General features: G+C 48.3%; 2 protein-coding genes across 2 annotated transcripts; both read left to right on the top strand.

The window, feature by feature from the left end:
* The first annotated feature begins 7,493 nt into the window (after positions 1–7,493).
* On the top strand, positions 7,494–8,756 carry LOC101944735 (natriuretic peptides B). The gene is made up of 3 exons (XM_005292811.4): positions 7,494–7,679; positions 7,898–8,180; positions 8,526–8,756. Exons 1-3 carry the CDS (start codon positions 7,563–7,565, stop codon positions 8,552–8,554), a joined length of 429 nt encoding a protein of 142 aa, XP_005292868.2. The 5' UTR covers positions 7,494–7,562; the 3' UTR covers positions 8,555–8,756.
* Positions 8,757–13,828: 5,072 nt separating this feature from the next.
* On the top strand, positions 13,829–18,630 carry LOC101945004 (natriuretic peptides A-like). The gene is made up of 3 exons (XM_005292812.4): positions 13,829–14,051; positions 15,889–16,174; positions 18,409–18,630. The coding sequence occupies exons 1-3, from the start codon at positions 13,932–13,934 to the stop codon at positions 18,423–18,425; spliced, it is 423 nt and encodes a 140-aa protein (XP_005292869.1). The 5' UTR covers positions 13,829–13,931; the 3' UTR covers positions 18,426–18,630.
* Positions 18,631–18,878: the final 248 nt, after the last annotated feature.

The following is an 18,878-nucleotide window of genomic DNA, read 5'->3' as shown; positions in this document are numbered from 1 at the left end:
GCGTGTTCTGCAGATTTTCAGTGCCGAACCCACACTGGTTGGACTGGGGCACGTAAGCTGCATTGTATTATTTCTCTTCTCTGATGGCAAGAGTTGCATTCTTGAAATCCGGTGTCCAGTGAAAATTCTTGCGATCATTAAATTCAAATTTACTTTCCATGAATATGCCACAGTAATTCATGTAAGAGGCCCTGCCCTGAGCAAACACCCTGCCTGCAAACTTGCTCCCCACAGAATTCCCGGGAAGAACACACAATAGGGGTGCATGGACACACAAAGCAAATTCGATTAAAGCTAGCTCAGCTGTGTCCAGATCGGTCTACATGAGCTGCACGCCACATGATTGCAGTGTAGATGTACCTGTACTGTCTGGACCTGCCCTTAGCCACTGAGGCTAGGGCAACCCTTCCTCCAACCCTCACTGCGGCTTTGACGACTTCCTTGGAGCTCCTGTGAAATCTGAATTCCGGTGGATTTACACCAATGCACATCAGAGACGTGTGCCACCCAGCAGCATTACCCCAGTTGCAAACTGGTGTAAAGCAAGTTCAGATTCCTACCCAATACATTTTCGAGAACACTTCTGCATGGAATTTACAAATAGACTCCCAAAGGGGACGCTGCAAATTCATGAGCACAGTTCTACAGAAACTGTCAGAATCCCATCAGGAGGGGACCCTGAAGCCCAGAATTACTTGCGAATGGAGGTGTCCTTTCCTTTCTTGGTTGTGGTTCCACTTTATCCTTTATAAATCCTTTTAACATTTAGAAGTCACCATCAGTTTATTCTCTCATGGCTCCTCCTTTATCTCCCTTTCATTTCCATTTTATCCCTGTTATTTCAAGTTCATGATTCTTTGCATTTCTAGGGAGAAAACAAAACAACCCCTCTTCCCCCCAAACACTACATTCTCCTAAAAGCAAAACACACACGCAATTAGTGGATCTCATGCAGCCACTCTCTCAGCCCAGGAGTAGGAAATTCAACAACAATTCCTGAAGGTCTCTGGCTGTCAAGCTTCATTAGGTCTTATGCGTTCACCATTGATTCTATTTAAGAGATCAGCTTTGTTTTTCGCTCTGAAAATTAATCAGCTGTATCAGTGAGAATGAACAAAACCGTCTCTTGCTGGGGAAAGATGTTCTAATCATTTACTTAGGCACATCAGAGCTCTGAGCATCCTAGTTATGAAAGAATCGATGCACCATATCCATTATATACAGTGCTACCTTTCAGCACAAGGGTGCAAAATGGAACATTCCACCAATATTCTTGAAATGACTCATGACATCAAATGAAGGATCAAGCCAGGTAGAGGTTGAAGGGATCTGGCAGGTTGATTTAGATCCCAGATTTAGGTAAAAATGGTTCTGTATGGTGATAGGCTTCCACTCCCATCCATCATGAGAAAAGGAAGCTCACCGTCTGATTACAGCAGTCAAAAATCAGTGCAATCTCAGCATGGCAAATGTCAGCTCGGTTTCAGAGTGACTGAATGCAGTAATAACTGTAGTACATAAAAAGAGAAGGCTGAGGTGGGACATAGTCTTCGAATATGTAAAAGGTTGTTATAAAGGAGATGGTGATCAATTGTTCTCCATGTCCACTGAAGGTAGGACAAGAAGTAATCAGCTTAGTTTGCAGCAAGGGTGCTTTAGATAGGATAGCAGGAAAGCTTTCTAACTCTTTCTAATATTTAAGCACTGCAACAGATTACCAAGGGAGGTGGTGGAATAAATCCCTGGAGGTTTTTAAGAATAGGTTAGACCAGCACTTGTCAGGGATAGTCTAGGCATATTTCATCCTGCCTCAGCACAGGGGACAGACTAGATGACCACTTTAGATCCCTTCTTTTCTATGAGCTAATGAAGAATAGCATCTAGACAGAACACGGACATAGTCCTCAGTCATGAATGTCCTGTTGCAGACCCGTGGATTAGAGCGTGCCGACCTGTACACCCTCAGGGAGCCGCGCCGAAGTCAACGGGTCACCCAGATGGATTCAGCTGCAGGATCGGGGCCGTGCTTGGTAACAACTAGAGCTGGGTGAGGCTTTTTTCCACTCATTGTTTTTTTCAGTGAAAAAACAAATGCATTTTTCAGGGTCCAAAACTATTCACTGAATTTGGACCCAAATTGGGCAAATAATTTTGGTTTGGGCGGGCGGGGAGGGGGGAAGAAGGAAAAAAAAAAGAAGGTCTCAATGTTTTGTTGTGACTTTGATTTGGGATAACATCATGCTTTCAAATCTGGCCAATTAAACACCAGAAAGACAAACAAACCCACCCCACTCAAGGAAATGACAATAGGCACCCCAGACAGCCAAGTCGAAACAAAAAACCTTGGAAGAACAATTGGTTTTGGTCAACTCAAAATGAATTGAAATACTTGGAAAAAAAGATTGTTTGGGTCAGCTCATAACCCTTCAACTGATTTATTTTTTAAATTATTTTTTTCCCCCATTTGATAAAAAGACATTTTTAAAAAAAGTTTGGTTCAAATCAAATCAGATTTTTCAGTTCAGCTCCCAAACCGAGAAGTCTATTATTTGCCCATCTCTAGAACCAACAGCACCACTCTGCCCTTCTGTCACCCCCTTCATCCAAACACCTCAGAGCCCTGCACAAATAATAGTGGATGGACAAAAATAAACTGCCAAAATACAAAAATCCTGCCAGTGATATGACAGGGAGAGTCAATGGGGAATTAAACATGTGACCTACCTGACCAATCACAGCTCAGCAATACCGCTCCTGATTGGACTATTGAACAATGGCTATCAAGCCATAGAGAAAAAAACACGAGTCAAAGAAAAAAAATACAAATTAAGAAAATTGCTACTTGTTAGCAAAAGCTGCAAGGAGATAATCTAGATAGGTTATTGATGGCAGATGAACTCTAATGTTATTTACCTGGTTTTAGTGAAAACAACTGTGGTTTTGAACATGAAAAGGCCGCATTGTGCTCTCGCTTGTTTCACTCAGTGGAATGGTTCTGGGGTAACTGACGGCTAATGCTGGCCCAATGGGTTTTTTTTAGAAGTTTTGCCTTCTCTTTGGTTTCTCTTAAATCAGTTAGTTCACTTCAAGGTCCATTATGTTCTCATCGTAGCTGGTTGCTTCAAATGCTGCTTTCCAGAGGCGGAAGAGAAAATAGAAGCGGATTTGGCTCTCAGTTATACCAGTGCAAAGCCACCCTGTAAGCCAGTGCAGTGACTCTGGCTTCTCACTGGTTTAACTGAACTCAAAATCTGGCCCAAAGTTCCTAAAGAATTTGGGTCAGAGGTCACTTTTCCTCTTAGCTACTGAGAGCTTCTTGACCTTGAAGGCCGAATGATTCCATTCCAGAGGAGAGGGAAGATCTGGAGTTATAAAGAGTGTCAGGGCTGCATAGGCAGGGAGATGGAAGCCAAATAACACCACTTCTCATATTTAATGCGGATTTGATGCTCTAATGAGGACAATGCAGTGCGTATCAGGGACCAGCTGGGACTTTTCATTTATGTATTATCTTGGTTTTGATATAGGCTATCATCGTTCAATCAATCCATGCCCATCCCATGTGGATGGTACTCTTACAACAGCTGCATTCTCCTAACTATTATAAAGGAACAGAACAGGCTGCTCATTGCTCCACTGATAATTGAGAAAACCAAACACCCAGCTTCAATAACCTCCTCAGCTAGCTGGTTCCTCCAATGCCAGGGAGAAGAAACAGGCCTGGGAAATGAATCAATTTGAGGTCTCTCAGCAGTGCTAGGTCAGTTAGTCACAGATGGTGGAGTCTTATTAGCGTGTGATGATGTTATTGTTATAATTTGTATTGCAGTAGTGCCTATGGGCCCTAATCGTAGGCCAGGAGCCCATTGGGCTGGGCTCTGTACCAACACAGAACAAAGGTGGGCCCAGCCCCAGAGAGTTAGTAGGGCTCTGAGAACCCGTTCAAATACACTTGTAATTTCCCCTTCATCACAACCTTAGACCCAAATCTGTGACCCAATGGAATCTAGCCCAATTCAAGCCTTGGCCAGGGGTAATAGAAATCTACTGGCAGGCGTCTCTCTTCCTCTCTAGCACTAGATTCTGGAGGCTTACTTCCTGACCATCCTGTGCCAGTCTCCATTACACTGGTGTACACTGGGTCAGTGAAGCTACTCCGGATTTACACCGTTGTCATGGAGATCAGAATCTCTATCGCTGTGGTTTAGGACTGGGAATGGCCCGCTTTTGAACAGAATCCTAGGAAGGGTAAACAAGTGTGTACCTGAAATGGACAAGACCTTGGATTCTGCAGAGGATGCTGCGTTACCAGCGAAAGCTATCACCTGGGCATTGTGGCTCATCGTTTCAAAATGCTATTTTTCAAAATGTCACGGGGAACAATTTATATCACATCAAAGGTTCTCTAATTAAATCCCAAGGACTCATGCTGGATGCGTTTGCCCTTTCGGTAACTTGCTTATTACTATTAGTATTTAAATGTTCAGGGCTAACCTTTAAAGTTAGCCTGCTAGTCAGCGAAATGGGAAAAAAGCTCATTGCTCGAGCAGCACGGTTGTTTCAATCTGACTGGAGTGGAAGAACAAAACAGCAGAGCATGAATTTACATATGGAGGGTCGGAAAGTAGCCGAGAAGACCAGAAGTGCCTCCCGCCCCCTTCTTTTTAAAGATGAAAAACACATTCTGTAGAATGCTAGGAATGGAGTACAATGACCTCTGGCCTTGAAAGGGTCAATGGCATCATCTTACTCAACGTCTGCTCCCTGAGGCCCAGATTGGAAGAGATGCTCAGTACATCCCAGCATGTAGCCACGTGTCCAAGTCAGATCTGCTCATTTGATTGCCATAGGGCTAAATCCTTATTCATGCAAAATTCCCATTGAAGACCTGCTCCAAAGGCCATTGAATTCAGTGGAAAGTCTCCCATTGACTTCAGTGGGCTTTGGATGAGGCCCTGGGAGATCTATTATTACCGTGGCATCTAAAGGCCCCAGCAGAGATCAGAACCCAATCCACTGGACACTGTACAAACTCTACGAGCTTGCAGGCTAAACAGACAAGTCCGGAAGGGCAGGAGGAGGAAAAAGGGAAAGTGACTTTCCCAAGGTCACCTGGCAGGACAATAGTGGTGCCAGAAACGAGGATTCCCAGTCCAGTGCCCTCCCAGCCGGAGAATACGGCCTCTGTTCCTTGTATTGACATAAGGACTAAGTGAAAACTGAGTGAGGCCCTCAGGATTTAGAGTCAGAGTTTGAGGCCACAAGAGACCACTGGGTCATCCAGGCCAGGGCCGGCTCCAGGCACCAGCTTAACAAGCAGGTGCTTGGGGCGGCCAAGGGAGAGGGGCGGCACCTGCGGCAATTCGGGGGCGGCAGGTCCCTTACTCCCTCTAGGAGTGAAGGACCTGCCGCTGAACTGCTGCCACTGATTGCGGCTTTTTTTTTTTTGCTTGGGGCGGCAGAAATGCTGGAGCCGACCCTGATCCAGGCTGACCTTCTGTAGATCACAGACCACCACCTTCATATTAAACCCAACCATGGAAATTAGACCAAAGTATTACAGCCTTCTTCGCACCACCTCAGAGCCCTGGTGCCTCCCCAGCCAACATCCTATCTCCAGCCTTGGCCATCCCTGATGCTTCAGAGGATGGAGATTTGCCTCAGTACCAAAGAAATTATCCCCTTTGACACTTGGTTTTGGTCATTTGTAGAAGGACTTGTTTGGCTAAGGCTAATAAGAAACAGTAGCAACGCCCAAGGCAAAACAATCCGTGAGGACCTTGCAGAAAGGCGGGCCATCCATTACAGTAACCAGTTCAATGATACAAGTGCTGTTGTCTAGGGAGTCTAAAATGAATGATTAATAAGGTGACCTCTTCCTCTGAGCATAACAGCTGGACTTTCCATGAAGGATGATTGTTGCTTAGGAATTTCTCGCATTAGAATACAAGTGTGTGGGGTGAGGAGGACACAGCGCCCCATCATTTACAGGCAGAAGGACGAGACATGGCGAGCGAGGGGTGACCGGCCTGCACACGTCACCTTACACATGATGGCTAGTTTGTCGAAAGCCACTGGGGAGTAAGTAGCTGTTTTACGACAAGGGGATAAACTGGCAGTGCTGGCACTTGACAGCAAACATAGTCCAATGAAATTCTGGTACATCTTAAACGGAGATTAGCTGCCTGGCACACAACGTCATAGGGAGGTTTACGCCATCCTCTGCAGTCTTGGAGAAAGCAGCGTTTTAATGTGGAGGAAGAAAAATAAAGGATGTCCTACCAAAACCCAGGGCTCAATCAGTTCCCACGGCACCAAAAAGTCTGGCGTTGGATGCACTAAAAAAAATGCACAGAAAAGAGAAGTGCAACTGAGTCCCTGTCTGCACTGGGAATTTGCCCTGATCTCAGCCACAGATGACCAGCAAATGGTGTAGTTGCCCCAACGCAAAATCTAGGCATGGTCAAGGAGCTGTGATCTGGACCAGTGCAACTTACCCCACTTCCAAGCAGGAGTAAACTCCGGGGGTGTAAAATCACTGCGATGCTTGTCTACATGAAGGGAGCTGCCCCAGTTGCTGGTCATCTGTGGCTGAGGTCAGGGAAATTCCCAGTGCAGACAAAGCTGAAGTCCTTTGAAAATAGCGTGATGGAAAGATTGTTACACAGACACCCATGGGTGGCACGTAATAGGGAGCATCCCTGCCCACAGAACGGTGGCGATGCTCTTGCAAGTGGCCAAGCAGGGCAGCACAGTATGTCCAATGGGGAAAAGTAATACAAGCTGGTAACTAATGCCACCACTGGCGGTCACCTCTAGTCGCCAAGTAACTAACCCCGATGGCCCCCAGACCAGAGTGGAACATGGCAGAGCTGGTCAGTGGCACAGGGTCTGCCGGGGTGGGAGAGGCCTTGGCAGTGAGATTTCCCTAACACGTGTCTGTTTTCCCATTTCATTTTAAAGCTCAAACTGAAAGAGACACAAACGCTGCCGGTGTGAACTGCTGCAAGCGGAGCAGAGACACCGGTTCCAAACCCGCTCTGCACCCCCTTGCTCCCCTCCCCCAGCTACAGGAGGCTGCAGACTGGCCCAAGAAGGGGGGTTGATCTCCCTTCACGGCGGGTGAGCAATGGATCATTTCCCATGGGTCAGGAGGACGTGCCCAAGGCACTGAAGGGATCCCAGGCGATCCATCAAGCGCTAGCCAAATGGCGACTGCTGGGAACGTGGGAGACCACGCGGTCATTGCCTCCCTTGCGCTGCCCAGAGAGGGACCGCGAAGGAGGCACTTGAAATGCCCTGATCCCCCAGGGCGGCTGGGCTCTGCTGGAGTGGACCAGGCTCCCGACCGCTACTCCAGGCGGGGGACACACCGCTTCCGAAAGGGTAACCTCGAGTGCCACTGGCTGCAACCAGTTCCTTTATCAGGGCCGAGTGCCCGGATTCCGAGCTCGGGCAGGAAGCCGCCCGGAGGCGAAGGGCGGCTATAAAGGAAGCCGGAGCAGCCGTTCACGCCCACCCCCAGGAGCTCCGGTCTGGAGGCAGAGCAAGAACCGGGCAGGATGAAAGGCGCAGCCCTGTGCTCTTGGGCCGCTCTGCTGCTCCTCAGCCTGTGGGGGCCAGCAGGCGGGCACCCGCTGTCCAGGAAATACACCAGCCAGGAGCTCCAGTCCCTGCAGGTGAGGAGAGGCGGTACAGGGGTGGGGTGGGGAGCTGGTGTTAGCACTAGGCACCGTAACAAGCAGGCCAAGGGGGCAGAGCCCCCTTCCGAGCAGTGTGATTTTCAATCCGAGAGAGGACAGGTCCGGTTTGTGGCCCCCTCTGCCCCGCCCCAGGGACTGGATGCCCTGGTCAGTTACGCGGGAGCTGATCACGGTCTTCTCTTCTCTTGTTCTAGGACCTCCTTGAGCTGCTGAAGGAGAAAATTCAGGGGGAGGAAGGGGAGCCGCTGGAGCTGGAGAGCCTGGACTACGGGGCGGAAGAGGACGACCCTAGCTGGGACCTTGCTGAGCCGGACAGCAGCCCCGCTACCCAGCTCCAGCCCCGGGATCCCGTGGAGAGTCGGTGGAGGAACCTCCTTGCTTCTCCCCGGAGGATGAGACACTTCTCTGGGTGTTTTGGGACCAGGATCGAGAGGATCGGCTCTCAGACAGGACTTGGGTGCAACATCTTCAAAGCCCGTAGGTCTTAGCTAGACCCTTAGCCTGCCTTCGGCCCCGGCGTGTCTAGAGCTCTTCCCCACCTCGCCAGGAGACAGCACCAGCCTTAGGAGGCATGGCTGGCAATGGCCCGACCCAACTCTGCAAGATTCTTCCCCATCCCCTGTCTGGGGGTGGGGGTGGGGGGCAGGCCTTGGCTCCGGTTGGAAAGGGTTGAACAGTGGGGCCCTACAGCTCCCTTATATTACCCGTAGGCCAAGCAGACAGCTGTCCAGCCGCGTGGTGACAGGAGCTGCTCTAGCCTAGAAGAGAAGCGGAGAGTCTGAACGTGGTGCTCATTGTGTCTCTTTCCCCCCTTGGTTCTAGGTTCCTGGAAGAGGAGATCGAGAAGCTGAATCTAGAACTTCCCACCAGCCTCCCACGACATTTTTGAGCCTCTTTTGTGTGGACTGGTAACGTGGTGGGAAGCCCTCGACCCCTCCCGAGCGGAACATGTGTCACGCCTGAACAGGGCTTGGCTGGTGGATGAATTCGCGTTGTATATATGGTTAATTGACAGCCGTGGCGTGTATCAATAAATATTTTGTATAAACCGCTCATTTCATTCTGGAGGCCCGCGAGGAGCGAGTCCTTTCTGACGGGGCATTGGGGACCTGGGACCAGTTTCCTGACCCACGCGAAGTGCCCCCGCAAAGCTCACGCATCACTTGCACAACTGGGCTGGGTTACTTGGAGGAAGTCATCCCACGCGAGGGTCCAATTCTGCTCTCATTTTCCACTGGGGTCAATGGGGAGTGGCTCCCCCCAGAGGTGATGAAGTCACTCCGGCTTTACCCCAGTGCAAGTGGTGCTTTTGAGGGGGGGGGAAACTCTTCTCTCTCATTGGTAAAGCCCCCCTAGATTGCCCCATGGCGGAGTAGATTGGGCTCCTCGGGGCACCGGACGGTGGCGGGCTCTGGGTTGAAATGCTCGCTCAGCATCGCTGTGGAGTGTCAGCACAGCCTGGCCCAGCATACACCAGGCCCGGTTCCCAGGGCACAGGGCCACCCACACCTTAACAGCCCAGCCCTTTCGGGGCGCTGGCTGCATGACCCTCAGCAGCGAGAGGGAGGACCACCTGCTGGCACTAGGCGCTAGAGACCCGAGGGAGATGGAGGGACCTGTGCGAGGCTGGGTGGAAACACCTGGACCATGCGTTGGCTCAGGACTGGCCCTGTTCAGCACCTTGGACAGCCGCCAGCGTGCGCGCTTCGCGGCATCCGCTAGGGGGCCCCCTCGGCCGGCTCTAGCGGCACCATCCTTCGCCCAGTCTGGGCTGTCAGCTGGGGGATCCAGCCAGGTGCATCCCCCGGGGCCGGGCAGGGAGAGGGGCGGGTTCACCCCGAGGGAGCCTTTTCTCCGCCCCCGCCAGCCTGGGTTGGAGGGAGGGACGGACAGACACACCCAAGCCTACGGCTGGGCCAGGGGCCGTCCAGCAGAGCCAGGCCCCCCAGCTCTGGGCTTGGAGGGGCTCAGAGCTTGGGGCGGGGCAGCTGACTCGTCGCAGGGTGGGGGGCACGCACCAGGCGCCCCCGGGGAGGAAGCGGCTCCCTGCTGGGGATGAAGAGAGATCCCCCCCCCCGACCCCAGCTGCTCTGTCCCTCGCAGGGGATGCGGGGCGCTGGGGCAGGGAGCACAGAGGCCGGGCTGAGCCGGCTGCAGGGTGGGGAAAGATGGTGTCACGGGCCGGGTGGGGAGCAGGAATCGGGCCCGAGAGATGGGGGTGGGGGAGCACCCAGGGGCGGTGTCCCAGCGATGGGGAACAAGGAGCGGAGGCTCCTGCCAGCGCCCTGCTGCGTCCGGCCTGCCTGGCTGGAGGGTGGGGGTGGGGGCGGCTCCCTTACAGCCCTTTAGCTTCAGTGGGGCCACCAGGGGGCGAGGGAAGGCAGAATAGGGCCCTATACATCCAAAGCTACAGCTGCAGCCAGGAATTCTCATGCCCACTCATTCCCACACAGGCCCCCCCACCCCCATTACAGACACAAAACTAACTACCTTAAAAGAACACCAATAAAGCTGCCAAGTCCAGCCCTAGTCAGAAGTGTTTCTTTGGCTGCCCAAGTTGGGTCCTAAAGGAGGGAGGGGATTGCAGGAAGAGGGGGCGGGGGGGCGGTATGGATAAGGTAGTTGAATGCTGCCCTGGAGAACTGGCTTCTGTCCCTGCCTCCGATTTCCTATGCCATGTTGGGAAAGGAATTTAATCACACTTTTCACAGGTAGTCACTAGTGGCATGCTTCTCATTTTCTGGGTGCCCATCTTGGGACCTGGGGTCAGTTGCACAGCTGCTCCTGAAGTCAGTGGGAGCTGAGCTAGGAATATAGGATGTGCCATAGAATGGTGTATTAATAGGGCCCTTCGTTTTCAGTTTTTATTTTTCCTGGGAATGTCAGTGTTTATCATCACCAGAACAAAAACAGGTGAAAAATCAGTGCAAACATTTTTTCTGGGTAAATATCAGGGTTTATTTTGGTGGACAAAAAGATTGGGGGGGGAGGGGGAATATTCAGTAAAGTAATACTTTGAATTCCATTCATCAATGTGGTTTGCTGCAGAATTAAAACAGAACTCAGAACACAAGGCCACCTCTGAGTTTAAGAAAATAATCTCTCATCTCCAAATAAAACTTTTTGTTTGAATAAACAGTTTACTGTTGAAGACTTAGAACTATTCGCCGTATTTACATTTAATAACTAGGCCACACCATGTGTAGCACATAACTCTGTCCTTTTCTCCTGTTTTTGTTTTTTTAAAACTTTTGAATACTTCCTTAAGTTCTGAAGTGTATTCTGATAGATTGTTTTCTTCCCATTTTACTGTCAAATCTTTAAGTGGTTATCTGCTAGCAGCTTGAAATGTGTATGTGAGATTCATCAGGACGTTCAGATGTGCACGCACTTCAGAGCTTGTGTGCGGGCCTGTTTGTTTATTGTGTGTATCTTCTAGAGACTAATACACAGCCTTACTTCAACAGGCAGCTTTGCATACACACAGACTAATGTATTATCGTAATACATAGATCCCATGCAATGTATTGTATTTTCCTAATAAAACAAGTTATTTTTATACATTTGAATGATACAAAAGTAGGGTGAAAATTGGAAAAAACTGAATAATGCTTTTTGTAAAACCGGAGAATTTTTCAGTAAAAAATGGTTTAAACTGAAAACAAAGGGGCTTATGTATTAAATAAGAGAATTGGGTCCTAGGCATCTCAAATTGGGCACCCAAAATTAGTGGATACTTTGGACCTTAATCTCTGTCTCAGCTCTCCCATCTGTAAACCAGGAATGACACCCCTTCAACTCACAAGGGTGCTGTGAAAATAAATGCATTAGCATTTGTGACGCACTCAGATACCATAGTGATGAGTGTCACAGAAAAGCCCACAAGGGCATTAATAATTCTTCAGAGCAGGGTTTGAACTGTGTGCAGCAAATAAGGCCCAGGGCCACACACTGAAGAATGAGGAGAAAAAAAAAACCTAATGAATGGCTGCTCATTAAGAGAGCACCCTTCATCCTGTGGACAGAATGAGGGAGAGGTTTCGTGGAGGGGAAGATAGTCTTTAATAACCCCCTCACCTACGATCATAAAGCACAGCACAAGGGGGCTGATTTAAAGGTGCACAGTCACCAAGTCACCCTTAATTCTGGCATTTCCTAATTTTTGAGGGCTTGGCTCTGTAACCTTAATGAAGTTATATATATAATTTTATACACACACATTATATATATACATATATATACACACACACACACACACACACACACACCACTACCCCTACATAATGTGACCTGATATAACATGAATTCGGATATAACATGGTAAAGCAGCGCTCCGGGGGGGGCGGGGGGAGGATGGAGGCTGCGCACTCCGGTGGATCAAAGCAAGTTCAATATAACACGGTTTCACCTATAACGTGGTAAGATTTTTTGGCTCCCAAGGACAGCGTTATAATCGGGGTAGAGGGGTGTGTGTGTGTGTGTGTGTGTACACACACACACACACACTAATATATACATAATTATCACTGTTATTTATATTTATAAATATTTACATAATCTGTAGGGAGATTCTTTTCAATAATTGATTGTCTTTTTAATATGATGAAACAAATTCATTTTAAATTAAACTGGGAAATCCATTTCCCTCTGAAATCCACTCCTCTGCTTCAGCTTTATCTGTTTCAGAAGAACCCAGTCAGTAAGATTAGAAGAGAACGTTATGTGTCGGAGCTTAGATCTCCCCTGAAAATCTGTAAATGGAGTCATTTTTATGGCCTCTTGTGTTTTAAGCACAAGGCTGAAGAGTGAATTCATGATAGAGCAGTATTTTCCTAATCTGCATCTGAAGAGGTGAGGTTCTTACCCACGAAAGCTTATGCTCCCAATACTTCTGTTAGTCTCAAAGGTGCCACAGGACCCTCTGTTGTATTTTCCTAAGGCATCTAATTTGACAATCATAACTAAAAGCCAAAATGCTTAACTAATATTGAAAACTTCAGAACTCTAAGAAAAAAACCTAAATGTTTTATATATACACACATATATATATGCTTTTGTGTGCACCCCACACATATTTTTAGGGCCAGAGTCTGACACCCTGACTCATGCCGAGCAGCACCTGTCACCATAGCGGTTACACGGAAATCAGTGTGACTACTTGTGGAATGAGGTGCTATTCTGCACAAGGGCATCAGAATCTGGCCCTCAGAGAAAACTATTCCTGAACCTATGATTGCTTATCATGCTGTAGCCAAATTCATTTAGAGCCAAACCCTGCAATTCATGCTTAGACAAGATACCCATTGATCTGAAAATGCGGCCCCTGATACATATTCTACACACACACAGATTTTATAGCTATCTAGACTAGTGGCCTGATTTTCAAAATGTGCCAAGTACCCGCAATTGCCACTGAAGTAAAGGGGATACTCAGCACCTCCGAAACGTCAGCCTAAAGGTTCCATTTGGGTTGCAATGGAGGGGTGAGGGCGGAGGAAAGAGGGATTAGGGCCCCTTTCTGGTAGTGGATGTGCAAACAAACAAAGACAATCCCAATCGTGAGATTCCCCTCTAACGCTACTGAGAAGAGAAGAGCCCCAGGCCTGGGATTTTCAGCAACTGCCATGGTATGCAGCAGCTGCAAATATTCCATATATAGAAGGGGAGTCTGTCCAGCACTTCAAATTTACTTTTAGGAGATCGGTCTTCTTCAGATTCTGCCTCCCCAAAGCCTGGGCCTGGGATCTTTTCCTTTCCCTGTACAAGGTGATTTCCCTCCCGAAAGCTCCTGATTAAGGGGCGTTCGGAGCAGTTTCAGGGTTGTTTCACCCCCCCCATCTCCATGAATCTGACCATAGGGGTCTCTCGTAACAAAATTGCTAAGAATTTCCAACTGGACTCTGTAATCTCAGCGCCTGGTATCAAGAGGGGGGAGAGTGACATGAAATCACTGACTTGTGACATACATTCCTCAGCGGCAGCAGCTGCCTCCTAATGACAGCTAATAAAGGGAATCTTCTCCTGACAGAGCTGCATGCCTGCCATGGGACTGGAATGTGCCCCCGATAAATCCACAGATAACCTAGGAAGCAGGGATCACACCCAAATGGTATAAAAGACCAGCCAGGGGAGGGAGAAAACAGGACAAGGAAGAGAGAGAAAGAGAGACCCGAAGGGACATCTCAGAAGAAGCTTGAACTTTCCCATTGTCCAAACCGATCCAGAGGGATGGACACTAAAGGTTCATTTTCCTGCGGGATCCTGTTGCTGCTGCTCATTCAGTTCCAGTCCAGCAGAACCAACCCCATCTACGGCCTCAGCCCTGCCAAAGAACTGGCCAGCATGGAGGTGAGGACTCTTTGCTTTGTGTTGTTAGACTCTCCAGGGCTCCGCCGAGCACGGTGTGGTGCCAACACCTTTCTCTAGTGCAGTAATGTAGCTAGCAGAGACCCACAGGGGACAAGGTGACCCAGCCAACTGCACTGTCAGCTCCAAACCATTTTAAGATGGGGCTCTCGCGTCAGAGAACCCAGAACCCTCGAGGGACTGATCCTGTCAGCTAGCGGGTTCATCCGATGATCCTTGGTGGTAGCAGGGATGAAGAGGGTCCCGAGGCTGTGGAACATCTGCCTCTTCAATACAGAAACCGTCTTTCCTTAAGGCGCTAATAGAACTTAGGGACATTCCTCTAGAAGGAATTATAAAAGGATCAGTGTAGCTTTAGAAGAGGAGACAATGGGTTTTTTGAGATGAGGTCCCTCATACGATTTCTCTCACTAAGGTACAGGTGCACCGAAGCAGAAGACAGTGTGTGCATTCACATTTGGGAAACACGAGGAAAGACCCAGGGTTTGTGTGGGCAGGAGATGAGCAGGGGATTGGGGCAGATGGGTGTGAACTTTTAGAAGATTCATTCATTACTTTTTAAAAAAATGAATGGTTTGATCACAAAGCTGGACTCCCTCAGAAAAGCCCCCAGAGCTGGGAAATGATTATGCACCTGTGGGATTTATGGTGTCCATTGCCATAGCAACCAACATTCAGGTTCCGTCGTGCATGATGAAGGAGCCCAGTGACTTCAATAGGATTATATATTTGCTTTAAGTTAAACATCTGCTTAAGTGCTTTGCTGGATTGGGACCGGCGTGAGCAGCCCTGTATAGGACCAAGCCCTTAAAGAACAAGCTCCCTAAAAGTATTAGAACAACCCCCCAGAATAAAACAGGCAAAAGTTAAGCCAAACTGTTAAATTTTGCATGGAGCCTCGTAGCTAGGTTCTGGCTCTTGCAAAGTGCCCAGAGGAGAGGATCCCACAGGCAGCACCCCCCAGAAGGTAGCTGCTCACTGGAGGGGGTTGAAACCTAGGAAGGGACAGCAAGAGGCTCTGAGCTGTTTTGAGCTGCTCTGGAAGTGAGACCCGATTCCACGTTATTCAGGGCTTTAAAACTCATCTTGAGTGATGAGTGATCCTCAGAAGTGAGCAGGAAGCCAGGGCAAAGACTGGTGTGCAGGCTTTCTAGATGTGTGCACCCCACGCGACTGTGGGGATAGCAACACTGTTCCACACCAAGGGCAGCTTCTGGGCGAGATCAAGAGTTTCTCTCTGTAAAGCCTCTCGCAACAGCCTGGCGGGGGACAGATGCAGGTGACCCCTTCCGAGGTCTGCAAAAGAAGGGGAAAGCTGGCAGCTTTTTGGCCAGGTACAGAGGAGCACTGCAGGCCATTGCTGCTAGCTAAGAACCTGGAGCAGAGATGGACCCAAAAGGACATTGAGGCAGTGAACCACCCCTTCCATCTTAGGGGATGTGTACACAGCACCTGGGAGGGTGCTTCTCAGTGCGGGTAGACAGAGATGTGCTAGCTCTACTCAAGCCAGGACACTACAAATAGCAGTGTGGCTGTGGTGGGGAGGTGGGGGGGCTCAGGCTAGCCACCCAAGCACAACCCTGCCGAACCCCCCGGGTATGTGCTCACACAGGGGCAGAGTAACAAGACTGTAGGGTCTGGGTGGGACAAAGAAGACAGAGGGGAGGTGACCCTACAGCCCAGCCTGCACACAGTCTCCCCAGGCCCGGTGGCAATAGGACGACTGCTATTTTCAGTGGTTAGGCAAAGGTTGAGCGGGTAGGAAGGCAAGGGGGAAATCACAGGGATGAGTGTTTCAGTCTGTGCCCTTCTCTCGCAGGCTCTGTTGGAGAGGCTGGAGGACAAGTTCTCACTGATGGAAGCCCTGGAGTCCAACCCTGATCTTCAGGAGCCCGAAGCTCAGCAAGAGACTCCACCAGAACTCTTTGATGACAGCAGTGACCAGGAGCCCGAACCCAGGCCAGCCCCCAGCGCCCCTCTGTCCTATAGGGACCCCATCCTCAAGCGACTGAGGGGGCTGCAAGCTCCCAAGATGATGAGAGACTCAGGCTGCTTTGGGAGAAGAATTGACAGGATCGGCTCTCTGAGCGGAATGGGCTGCAATGGTGAGTCCCTCCTAACCCAACTCATTATAAATGGATGATTATTTATGTGGGTTACTGTAGCTCCTAGGAAGCCTAGTCATGGACCAGCACCCCATTGTGTTAGGCGCTGTGCAAACTCAGAACAAAAGGATGATCTCTGTATGGACCTTACAGCCTAGAGACAACCCGATGGACATCCCTGTCCTGTCAAACCACCGTCATCTGCTCACATTCCCACTCCTCTCCTTCCTGCTCATTACACATCTCACCCCTTTTGCCTTAGCCTCTCTTCCCGTCCTTTCCCTGCTCTTATCTTCGGGCCTTTTATCAACTACCCCTATGTCTAGAACAGCCCCCTTGAACCAGGCTCCCTTCTCCAAATCCAGCCTTGAAACCCACCTCATCCTTCTCCTGAACTGGCGGCCTGTGTCCTGTCCAAAGCTTATCTTCCTTTATTGAGACTCGATGCAGTGAGGACCTTCTTGTCTATGGCTCTGATCTTGCCATTGGATCTATTCGGCTGGGAGCTGCATGGGCACAAGGGGCCACATGCAGGATCTAAGCCTATTTTTGCACATCATCATCATGCAAATTAGTGCCACTATATAAATTTATTTAAATAGTGATATTAATAGCGTAGGGACATGGCAAGGTGCTTGGATACCACGGTGATAGGCACAGCATAAAAACCTGGATAGAGAGATGCTTCTGCTACCAAAGACATCTTGCTTTTAAAGAAATGATGCACGTTAGTGTAGGCCTGTAATTTGGCTTTTGCTTTTAAAAAAGGAAAACATTTAAAACAAAAGCGTTTTAGTGACATTTGTTTAGATTTAGAAAAATCTCAGTATAAATAGTGTTTGATTTGGATTTAACCACTTCCCCACCCCCGCCAATGGTGATTGCAAACCAATCGTTGCAGCATTAGGCTAGGGCACGAGAACCTGAGAAAATTAGACTGACTGGTCTGTTTTCATTGACCGATCTGAGTGAAGTACAAAGTGTAAACCCAACCGCAGAAATGGGGAGAAGTAATTTAGGCGATGGCCACACCACAGACTTCTGCCGGCATGGCTGTGTCGCTCGGGGCGGGATGAGCTGTGATTTGTGACCAACTGGGCTGTGCCAGAAAAAGCCACGGGTACAGATGCAGTTCTCTCACTGAAGCTGTGCTTTTATGGCTCAGGACAGAGAGGGGGAACGGGTTGGAATAAATTAGGCCTGCAAAAGCCCAGCACTTTACTGGTACAGGAAAATACCAGTATCCTATACAGACGAGGCGCTCCTGGTGCGCACATGGCCTAGGATTTTTACAGTTTTCAAAGCCAGATCTTCAGCTGGTGTAAACTGGCTTCATTGACTCAGAGCCACGCTGATTAACACCAGCTGAGGATCTAGCCCATATTTTAATAATCTACAGTGGTTCTTAGTAACACAATAATTTTTTTGCAAGTTTATTATAATTAGGCTTGGCAGAATTTGATATTCTAACAAATATATAGATGTTTATTTTTAAGCAGTTTTATCCTTTAAATTTTCAGTGGCAGGAAATTAACAGGAAATTAACAGAATTAGTTATGACAGCAGACACGGAGATTCAAAAGTTAAAGCTTTGTAAGAGTCAGGAACACAAGCGGTCAACGTCACATGTCAAAACATATCAAGTAAATATCCTTACATCAAACTCTACTAAGTTCAAGCAGCAGCTTACTTCGCTTAGCTGTAAATTTCAATGATTAATCCCTGGCAATATTTTTTGTTTGTTTCACAAGTAACCCATTGGGTGTATGGTGAAATTGACATCTACTGACATTTACCGATAAAAATCGAATCCTGCCAAGCCTAGTTATAATTTTTAAACTGACACTGTCCTTTAAAAGCAGCCCTAGGAGTGATTTCTGACACCGTCACATAGAGAAGCATCTTTCTTTAACCCCCCGACAATTTATATTAACCCAGGATTTAACAGCTCTTGTATAGTGATTTTCATCCATAGATCTTAATGTGCTTTATAACAGAGTGTAAAGTCTCATTCTATTCCCATGGGAAAACTGAGGTACAACAAGGCAAAGTGGTTTGCCAAAGGTCACCCAACAAAACCACCTTCTGTGTTTTACTAAAGGACGCAGCTTGGGGATTTGATTTTCAAAGCACAGACCTAGGATGAGGATGGCAAGCACTGAAAGACAGAGCAAAGTGCATTCAAGGTCTCCCCATTTTCCTGCCATAACTCTTATTTCATGACTTGTTTGCAGGTTTCAGGAAGAATTAAGGCGACTCTCCAGTGCTCTGAAGAATGTGTTCCAGTGCCGATTTCTCCCAGGATGCTTTCCATGTGCTTTCTAAACGCTTTCATGGAGAAGTTATTCCTATTTATTTATTTTTATTTATTTATTTATTTGATGTTTTATAAGAACATTTCTTACTTTAGCACCAAAAAAAAATCATGTTCAAATAAAACTAACACATTAGTCTTTTATGCTGAATTGTTTTTTCCTGTCTGTTGCATTAAAAAAAAAAATCCATATACTTTCCTGAATTCAAATGCCTACATTTTATTAATTATCAGAGGGGTAGCTGTGTTAGTCTGGATCTGTAAAAAGCAACAGAGAGTCCTGTGGCACCTTATAGACTAACAGACGTATTGGAGCATAAGCTTTCGTTGGTGCGATGCGTCTGACGAAGTGGGTATTCACCCACGAAAGCTTATGCTCCAATACGTCTG

This window comes from Chrysemys picta, chromosome 21 (genome assembly GCF_011386835.1).
Source record: "Chrysemys picta bellii isolate R12L10 chromosome 21, ASM1138683v2, whole genome shotgun sequence".
NCBI classification, from domain to species: domain Eukaryota; kingdom Metazoa; phylum Chordata; order Testudines; family Emydidae; genus Chrysemys; species Chrysemys picta.
Note: the sequence above shows the minus strand (reverse complement) of the source record. Positions and strands in the feature narration are given on the sequence as shown.

Excerpts from the sequence above, each read along its gene's own strand:
- LOC101944735 (XM_005292811.4), top strand. The coding sequence starts at position 7,563 with ATGAAAGGCGCAGCCCTGTGCTCTTGGGCCGCTCTGCTGCTCCTCAGC. Across the intron at positions 7,680-7,897 it reads AGGAGCTCCAGTCCCTGCAG|GACCTCCTTGAGCTGCTGAA; the intron begins GTGAGGAGAGGC and ends CTCTTGTTCTAG. Across the intron at positions 8,181-8,525 it reads GTGCAACATCTTCAAAGCCC|GTTCCTGGAAGAGGAGATCG; the intron begins GTAGGTCTTAGC and ends CCTTGGTTCTAG.
- LOC101945004 (XM_005292812.4), top strand. The coding sequence starts at position 13,932 with ATGGACACTAAAGGTTCATTTTCCTGCGGGATCCTGTTGCTGCTGCTC. Across the intron at positions 14,052-15,888 it reads AAGAACTGGCCAGCATGGAG|GCTCTGTTGGAGAGGCTGGA; the intron begins GTGAGGACTCTT and ends CTTCTCTCGCAG.